This window comes from Coptis chinensis, chromosome 7 (assembly GCF_015680905.1).
Source record: "Coptis chinensis isolate HL-2020 chromosome 7, ASM1568090v1, whole genome shotgun sequence".
Classification (NCBI taxonomy): Eukaryota; Viridiplantae; Streptophyta; class Magnoliopsida; order Ranunculales; family Ranunculaceae; genus Coptis; species Coptis chinensis.
In genome coordinates, this window is record NC_141462.1 from 16,018,826 (window position 1) to 16,028,780 (window position 9,955).

A 9,955-nucleotide genomic window follows, 5' to 3' on the forward strand; every position below is an offset into this window, starting at 1 on the left:
TTACACCTTAAGGAAAAACAAAACATATCCTGAATGCGACGTTAATGCAAACCACAAGCAGCAACCAACCTTCTTCAACATGAAACCTGTCAAGACTTATCAACTATGTTCATTTAATGAACACACCCGATAAGTAAACATGCAAATCGGGTCAGCATTATAAAAATGTTGGTGTGAGTAGCTCTAAAATACAACATATACTTATACATATAGATACACAATCCATAAGGCAGTTAGTTCCTCCACCGAGGCGCCTTAACTTTCAACGACTAATACAACATCCTTAAGTACAATAATTAAGGCATGTAGTTCCTACACTGAGGCGCCTTAACTTCCCACTAACCACACAACAAACTATACACATAATAAATAAGGCATGTAGTTCCTCCATCGAGGCGCCTTAGGTTCGAACTAAACAAATAACCAACCAAGCATATTATATACGTACCGCATTTCATGCTCAATTACAGAGTGGGTCGTCTTTGCCCAAGTAATTAGTTTGACCCACCCTTCAGCAAAACCATATACAATCATCTATCTAAAGATATATCATTAACCAACATGTTACCATAATTATATTAATTAAGGCTTTCTTTGCGTGTCCCTAAAATCACGTCGTATCTATGTCTTACCTAGTTTACCTGGCTACCACAATCGCTTCCCAACGCTGAACATGTACATCCACATGCCTCCCCTTACATAATGAATCACTCCGTGCGTAACTACCCCGAAAGGGATGCCGCACACCGTAACCCTCACACGAAAAGTCATTATGTAAATCTTCGCCATTATTCGGCATAAAATATCGCGCATCTCGTTATAATTTTACGAACGGAATAATCAAGCCACCATTCGGCTACGCCAGAGGGGCCATTCAGATTTACTGAAATGCCAGAAGGGCCAATCAAATTACTTTCGCCCAAAGGGCCATTCAGATTCACTGAAACGCCAGAAGGGCCAATCATATCACATGAGTTGTGGTAGCTAGGTTCTAGGATTTTCGTTACGTAATTTATTCAAGTGTCATACATTTATATCTCATAATAATTCCACTATATCACGTGCAGGTCAAATACCTTATTCCACTAAGCCACAATATTTAAAAATATCTCAATTATATCTCATAACTACTTTCATTCTTTCACGTGCCAATATATTATTGCACTATGCCACACTCCCGTGGGAAATATCCACAAATACTCTACTACCTCCTAGTAGCATCTCACAGATAAAATAATAGAGCGTTTATACATTTATTTCTCCAAAACTATTGCATTTAATATATATATATATATATATATATATATATATATATATATATATATATATATATATATATATATATATCCCAATATATTATATAATGTCACAATTGCTTCAAACGTATCGCATACATTTTTATAGCGTTTTAGGAATATTATGTCTCATAAAGTTTCTATCTCGTCACGTGTCAAAATATACACAATATCAACGTAAAATCTTTCCTAGATAATGACAACCAAATTTATACAAGCTTTGACAATATTTTATTACTACATTTATCCATAAAAAAATCAAATAGGTGAAAATCTGGAAAAAGTCAACATTCCACAGTCAACGGTCAACAGTCAAAGGTCAAAGTCAAAGTCAACAAGTCATTGTCAAAGTCAAACTGTCGTTTCCATGTTGAACAGGTTCATGGTCATAGCCATGGTTCATGGCTAAGGGCAAAGGTGCATGGTTCATTGGCTCATGGCTAAGGTCATGGTTCGGACCCACTAGCCAAGCCCAAACCCCATACCTTATAACCCAGAAGTCTAAATGTGGAAAGACCCATTGGACCCATTTTTAAGTCATATGGACCCATCCAACCAAAAAGAAATGAACTGGTCCAACACAACTAATAGAATCTGGCCCAACAACTAATATAGAAACCGGCCCAAAACTAAATTAGATTTTTATTTACACGTAAAAATAGATTTCGCCCAAAACAAAACCAAAAGGCTTTGGCCCAAAGCCCAAGCCCAGCCGGTCATCTCCCTCACCAGCTCTCTTCCTCCACCACCAGCCCAAATTTCGGCCACCACAATCTCCACACACCACCCCTTTTTAACCAAGCGGTTTTGACCCAAATAAAAAACCAACCAACTTTAACAAAAGCCCCCACTCAATTCGCTACCGAAATCTCACTCCCTCTAAACTAGATCTGTAAATCTTCATCCTCCATTAATGGCTTCTACAACCTCTGACATCCCCCACCCAATCCAGTAATCACTCAAACCTCAATAACCAACAATTCAACATCAAAAAGTTCAAACATCTCAAACATGAGTTCGTTCTCTTACTGGGGTGACGCCATTAACACTTCTCCAAGCTCCCAACCGCCCCCAACATCACTCAAACCCCTCACCACAAGTCTACAACCCATCATCAGTCAACAACAAAAAACAAAAAACAACAATACTAGTTACATAAAATTGTACTGGCGATTTCTTGGTATTGGGCTTTATCTGCCTTAATGCCCATGAAGATTCGACAGTCAATACGACATAGTTTCAGATTTAATCGTTTATCAATACGACAGGAGGAAAAATTATCGACAGTAAGCATAACCAAAAATATACTGAGCCCGAAGCCAAAACTCTGACAGTACCGTAGGTTTGGTGAAAATTTAAAAATATAACCACTTACTCAGATAATGACTCCTACTTAATTCCTCCTAAAAGTCAAGTCGTTAATCCCCAACGCCGAAAAAAGTTCGCCTCCACTTTTTATTATTATATTTTATTCTCTAAAAACCCTATTCTCTAGAAAATGTGATTATATACTTGGGTTTGAAACTCAAGCCCAACACAGACTCGGGCCCAAAAACCAGGCCCACATATCCAAAATCCAATCCAATCAAATATTAAATAAATAATTATATTAATTAATAAATAAATACGTATTTTAAATACGGGGGTTACAATATCGGTATTGAAAATTTATAAAGACATAAAAAGACAAAGTAGTCCTCATTAATAAATATTTAGGCATCTGATTTTATTATTCATCAAGAGTATTATGTGTCAGAAAAAGTCCCGGATGAATTTAAGAGGCCACGATCATTATATGCTATACTAGTAGTAGATATATATATATACACACGTTATCAGCATGCCGAAACCAAAACAGTCAACTGAGTCATGCACGAAAGCTCGAAAAGGTATATTTTTCTCTTTTGACGTGTAAACACAAAGGACAAACACCTATAACTTAAACTTGTTTCTACCGTATCCGTAAGAAAACCTCTCTACTTAAAACAAGTGTTGTATTCAATCAAACGGCAAAGAGAAAAAACTAGAAGTGAGTATTGACGATGGCGGATGAAATAAAATTGGAACAGCAACATGGAAAATCAAGAGTTAGAGTTGGTAGAATTTGGAGGAAAAAACAAGGGGGACAACATTTCTTTGTGGAATGGATTGTCAACATAAGTCTTCTTTCTAATTGCTTACCTTCTTATACTCATGCTGATAATTCAGATATTGTTGCTACTGATACCATGAAAAACACTGTAATAATATATTCTTTTAACCTTGTTTAATTGGATATATATATATATATGTGACATGTAAAATTTTATTTATTGTCCTTATAAAAGGTTTATTTATTTTTTTTTTGTGTAATTTCTCAGGTGTATGCGAAAGCAAAGGAATGTTCAGAAGTAGTTTCAGTGGAGGAGTTCGCGGTGGAACTTGGGAAGCACTTCACATCATTCTATCACCAAGTATACTACTGTTTTTCTTCTACTTGTTTTTCAGTATATATATATACAGGGGCAATCTATATCTGTGAAGCTGTTATGTGAATGATGTGAAATCGGATAAACAGTAAAACACTATTACTAAGATCAAGCGTTATCAGATTATGCTCTAAAGAAAGTGGTTGGGTTGTAGTGTTTATGTGACTTTCTGGTAATGATCTTACTATTAAGTTAGAATGCAGTACGCTTTTGTTGCACAGAGAAGAACCATAACACAACCTTGTTTATCTTATTGTTATGATATTCTTCTGTGCGAGGATGAAGACGAATTGTAAATCATCTTGTGTTGGTAGAATGGTTTAGCCTGTAGGGCTAGAATAATAGGACATTTGTTTTAGGAATTTGAAGGCGACGAGATTCAGCTTTTCTATGGAAGGTGCTTGGAAAAGTTGGAAGGAGGGATATGTTCAAAGAGCAGAGTAGTTAGATTCAGCGCTTGTTTACACTAACAGTCATCTGATACTGCACTATACATTAATTGATATTGAGGTGACTGGAAATGCATTGCAAGTAATGGAACACTAGATTCTAGAACTGTCGAAAATCTGTGAAAAAAAAGAAACAGAAAATTACCTAAAACCTTAGATAATCAGTACGGGAAGAAAGTAAACCACTGTCTCCAACATTTCCTTTTGAATCTCACGTTTGAAGCACTGCGAATTTACTGAGAAGAAAGTGATAAACAAATACGTTCCAGAATGCTGTGAGCCATGCTACTGGCACTGCCATTGTGTTGCTATGCAACATGACGCTACTGCCTTTGGTATATGTGATCAGGTGCAGTGCAATATTGCTCTGAGTCACCTTTCACCCTCAAGCGGAGTATCTAAGTGCTCTAATTCAGTTCCAGATCGTAAGAAGCTCCCTAGTCCCTAGTGTGATTACATGGAGGGAAGTAGGTCTATGCAGCCAAGGTTGCACCATGCTGTTGCTGCTTGTGCAGTGCCCAGTGCAAAGTGATGAATCGAACTAGAGAAGAGAGGTGAATCTGCTGCAAGAAATGCAAACAAGAACTTACATTGGAATAAAGAAGATACCGAGTGCCAAAGAAAACTTTATGCAACCCATACCAGATTTGTGAGAAAATGATGCTATGCGACAAGAGAATCAAGATGCTCTTACAAGAAGGATTTTGTGTTTCTATGGTTAGTGCTACCGTATAGCATGAAGAGAGAAAAGAGAAGAATCTGATGCAATATGAAGATTAAGATATGGTTGTGAGATTGAAGAAGATAAGCCTGCATGAGATGAGTTTTAAAAAATTTCCTCAAAACTTGGTTATTTTATTATGAGGTTTCCACGGAGTGCAGATTGACATTTTTTCTTATATTTTTTCCTTAGTAGGTTCCATTTGCTTGATTTTAGTTGGTGTTTTCCTTGTCCAAAATATTCTGTTCGTTCATTCAAACACAAATATTCTTTCGAAAACGTATATAAGTTTTTTGGTTCTAATTAAAGGTTTGGATAGTTTAGTTACTCAAAAGAACAAATAGGTTAAAGTTATTACTTTTCTTTCTAATTTGTTGTGAAAATTATGTTGTTCTGTAGTTTCTCTTTCTTTTTAATTCATATACTGTTTCACATGGTATGCAGGTCACAACTGCCATTATAAAAATAGTGGAGAAGCCATGGGAACGGGTATATATAGATGGTCAACCACATGAGCATGGTTAGTTTATTTACACTGAACAGTTCAATCTTTTTCTTCCTTTCCTTTTTAACAAATGAAGCATTCAGCTTCTATATCTGATAGTTGAAGAGATGTCCAAACATACTCTTATTATAGGCGACACTTTCATATAGGGGATTCGAGGATCGATACTTTGGTAGCAAGTAACAATGATTTGTGACCAAAATTTCCCTGCAGTTATGTATCATTCTAGTGGTGCAATTATTATCCCATCTAAAGACTTAAAGTAGGTTTTTACTGGGTAATTCTTCATTTAAAACCTTTAAGCTGCAAGCGTATCTTGCTCAAAAGTTGTATGCCAAAGAAGGTAGAAAATGGTATGGAGTTAAGATTTGGAGAGAAAGTAACTACAAGTCAGACGCTGTAATAGAAAATGAAGCGTGAGATACATTTCAGATGCTGTAATAAGTACATTGTGTATAAAGGTCATCTGGCTTGACATGGCTTCAGCAATAATGATCAAATTTTATATGTTGTTTTCATAACTTTCCAAGCTGTAAATTTTGTTATGCTTTATAAATATGATCTTGCTTTTAGGCTTCAAACTTGGATCTGAGAAACACACAACTGAAGTAGTAGTCAAGAAATCTGGTGCTTTACACGTGACTTCTGGAATAGAAGGGTTGGCTCTATTGAAAACAACGAAGGTGGGATTTTTGTACTTTTTTTGTATGCATTGAGAACTATTATACTATTTTTTCGAAATATTAAATGTATGAGACAATGTGCCACTTTATTTGTTACTTATTTCTCACTCAAATTTTTACTTTATAAACAGTCCGGTTTCGAAGGATATATTCGGGACAGGTACACTGTCCTTCCAGAAACAAGGGAGAGGATTTTAGCAACAGAAATCAGTTCTTCATGGCGGTAGGTCATATTGTTCGAGAAGTAAAAGAATATTGGAAAGATGAAAGTATGAGATATACTGAAGTAAGCGTAAAATTGCCAGGATCTAAGAAGCCTGGATACTTTATTACAATTTCATGACTTCACAGTAGTAGGAAAGTTCTATTCACATTTTGCCTCAATAAAATTAAATCAATACTAGTGGCAAGTGTTATAGAATGCTCACATATCTCTCTCATTGTGACATCAAATTTCCATTACAACTAATGGGAAAGAATACTTTCAGGTACTCTTTTGAATCTCTTTCTAATGTTCCTCTAAAGCCTCTTTACTTTAGCGAGAGATTCCTAGATGTTAAGAAACTTCTGGTGGACACCTTTTTTGGTCCTCCGAACGAGGGAGTTTACAGCCCGTCTGTTCAAAGCACTCTTTATCACATGGCGAGGGCTGTCCTCAACAGGTTCTCTCACTCTCTCTCCCTATGTGTGTGTGTGTTTGAGCATTGTTCTGCACAACTTACAATATGAAATTCTGTCAAGATTCATGTGGATGCCAATACAAAATTTGACAGTTTGAAATTCTGGTCTACTGGTATATGACAATCTGAAATTGTTTTGCTCGTGTTTTCAGGTTCCCAGATGTAGCATCGATCCAGCTCAGAATGCCTAATCTTCATTTTTTACCAGTTAACCTACCAAGCAAGGATAGTCCAACAATTGTCAAGGTGGGGCTCTATACAGAATGCACAGTTTAAACTCCGAAAAATCATGTCTACTTTTGCATTAGGCGTTCACAAAACAAATGATTACCAGGCCTTTATTACGTTTCTCTACAATTCGTCTATACAAACTCATTAGTTATTCACTTATTTGTGCATAACCAATTATTAGGGTCTTGAGGGGTCATTTTTTGAGGTAAATAGCAAAAATAGAGTATACATCCATTTTACTTTCAGATACTTAAAGAGTCATCGATTGTGTTTTCATAAACTTTTAGTCTGTGTCCATATTCCTAGGACTGTTATTTCAACTTCCGTTTTGTACTTAGGAGTCCTGGGTTCATAGGATTTTCCTTTTGGAATTAAGTATTTGTCCTTTTGATGAGTAATAGGTTGCATGTGTTTTGTGTAAATGTGCGTAACTTAATTATGTACTATGTCAATTAAACGGAAAATAAATTGCGGACATTTTAAATGTACGACCAGTGCCTCATGTTGCTTCAGTCAGCTTTTGTTTATAAAAGATAAATTGCTTCAAATACTTGGATGAGCTATTTCTCTGATAGGTATTAGGTTTTTCACTAATTCCCAAAAGTGATTTTGAAGGTATTTGTTGAATTGAACGGCTAACTGTTGTTTGTTTAGATGTTGCTACACAGGCATGCCTAAGTTGACAAAATTTTCCTACTTTGTATGTTGGTGAAAAAGATAAAATTGTGTTTGTCATGCAGTAACATTTAGATTTGCAGCTGATTATCTTGTGCATCATACCAAACCAGAGCCTCGGCCATATGGCAAAGACAATATGTTTGTGCACGGTATACTTTGTGGACATACACGGGAGTATGGGACAACACAAACTTGATTTTGTCCACAGCAAGATAGTGTGGACCAAAAACCTAAGATAGATATGCGTCTTAGGTGGACCAATCAGCTTGTGCGGTCTCGTGTTATGTCCAAAAGGTGTATGTCCACAGATTCTGTTACTATGGAATATCTTCAAATCCTCGAGGAACTGACCTGCAGAAATTTAGGTTCTGAAACATATATTTTTTACACTATGCTCGAAGTGATGAATTTGGAACATTATTTGAGTCCACCTGTTTGGGCGTATCTGGAACTTTACTTTTTTTTTTGCTGTACTTCAATACTTTTTTTCCAAATAAACTACTTTAATTTCTGGTTTATACAAAAGAAAAAGGAAACCTGATAATCTTACTTTACTTCTTCTTGATAATATGCAGTTTGAAGATGATGTTTTCCTACCAATAGACGAACCACATGGAACAATTGAAGCAAGCGTGAGCCGCTCCTGGTCCAGGATGTAGGAGCTTCTTGAATCTAATTTATAAAGTTAGAGGTGCTCTCTTCGGTGCTCTCTTCCTTTCTAAAGGAGTCATGTCAGCTAATCCATTGAGGATATTTATGTATTTCTACAGAATGTTCCAATGGAACATATGAAAGGTATATTGTATACTTGTCAATCAATGTGGGCCAATAAAAGAAGGTTTCGTTCAATTACTGCTTCCACATCTGTCTTCTAAGCGCTGAGTGTATCCGTCCCCATCCATGATGCCAAACATGGGAGGGAGTCCCAGGATCATCACGGGGGTATGATTTGCTTGTACCAGCTGTTTTTGGTTCTAAGCCTGAATCTGTAGTATGATTACTTGCTTTTGTTCAAGTATTCTCCTTGAATTTTCTTAGAATAATTTAGAGTTCTTGATCTAGTTTAGCTGCTTGTTGTAACTTATCTGCGGGGGTAGGCAGAACATTCTCCTTAAGAAAAATGTAAGAATTAAAAGCCACTTCTTTTTTCTTATTAAGGTATAGCTCTTGGAAGGAATGTTCTGAGAAAACGATTTGGATGTGTTCCTTCCCAAGAATAGAATATCCTTGTTCCATGACATCGACAAAGCTGGTTGATGGCAGTTTAGATTTGGTTCTCTATTTTTCTCTTGGGCATGTCCAATTATGTCTGAGCGAATAGAGTAGAGAGGAGAGGTTCGTTCAATGTTCTTTCTTGAATGGTTCATTGAGAATGGTTCTTCTATATATATATATTTTTGGTAAAGGGTTCTTCCAAATGTCTTGATGAGTTAGCTCTCACAATATTATATGTCTCGAACTCTCGATGAGTTCTCTTAACATGGTTTCCCAAATACTACGTTTATAGATGTTTGCTTTCATCATTTCTTTCATAAATGCCGACAAAGTAATTCTCAAGGACACATTTTTATTTTTGTAACTCACAAGGACCGGGTAGATGAAAGGTCAAGTATATTTTTGACACGAAATAAAAAACGGATCGGGTAGATGAAATGTCAAGTATACCCCTGACGGAAAATAATTAACGTCCCGGCCCAGATGAAACGACTCGGTATATTTAGTATGAACATTGAATGTTCATAGTCTTTGGGTATGAACATTAAATGTTCTTATATGTTCATAGTCTTTTGGGTATGAACATTCAATGTTTATAGTCCTTGGATAAGAACATTCAATGTTCATAGTCCTTGGGTATGAACATTGATTGGATATGAACATTCAATGTTCATAGTCCTTGGGTATGAACATTGATTGGGTATGAACATTCGATGTTCATAGTCTTTGGATATGAACATTCAATGTTCATAGTCTTTGGGTATGAACATTGATTGGGTATGAACATTCGATGTTCATAGTCTTTTGGGTATGAACATTCGATGTTCATAGTCCTTGGTCCTTTGGGTATGAACATTCAATGTTCATAGTCTTTGGGTATGAACATTGAATGTTCATAGTCCTTTTGGTATGAACATTCATCAATATATTGTGTAAGGTACATTCACCTATTTGGATATGGACAATCATTGTTCATACACCAGCAGATGGTATGAACACTCATTGTTCATAGTAAAATGACAAAAAATGT

The 9,955-nt window shown here is 36.1% G+C and overlaps 1 protein-coding gene across 1 annotated transcript; it reads left to right on the forward strand.

Moving 5' to 3' along the window:
- The first annotated feature begins 3,219 nt into the window (after nt 1–3,219).
- LOC147486230 (uricase / urate oxidase / nodulin 35) lies at nt 3,220–8,849 on the forward strand. The gene is made up of 8 exons (XM_086570306.1): nt 3,220–3,535; nt 3,656–3,748; nt 5,378–5,453; nt 6,012–6,121; nt 6,253–6,344; nt 6,610–6,783; nt 6,954–7,047; nt 8,286–8,849. Exons 1-8 carry the CDS (start codon nt 3,338–3,340, stop codon nt 8,367–8,369), a joined length of 921 nt encoding a protein of 306 aa, XP_086426432.1. The 5' UTR covers nt 3,220–3,337; the 3' UTR covers nt 8,370–8,849.
- Nucleotides 8,850–9,955: the final 1,106 nt, after the last annotated feature.

Excerpts from the sequence above, each read along its gene's own strand:
- LOC147486230 (XM_086570306.1), top strand. The coding sequence starts at position 3,338 with ATGGCGGATGAAATAAAATTGGAACAGCAACATGGAAAATCAAGAGTT. Across the intron at positions 3,749-5,377 it reads TCACATCATTCTATCACCAA|GTCACAACTGCCATTATAAA; the intron begins GTATACTACTGT and ends CATGGTATGCAG. Across the intron at positions 6,122-6,252 it reads CTCTATTGAAAACAACGAAG|TCCGGTTTCGAAGGATATAT; the intron begins GTGGGATTTTTG and ends CTTTATAAACAG.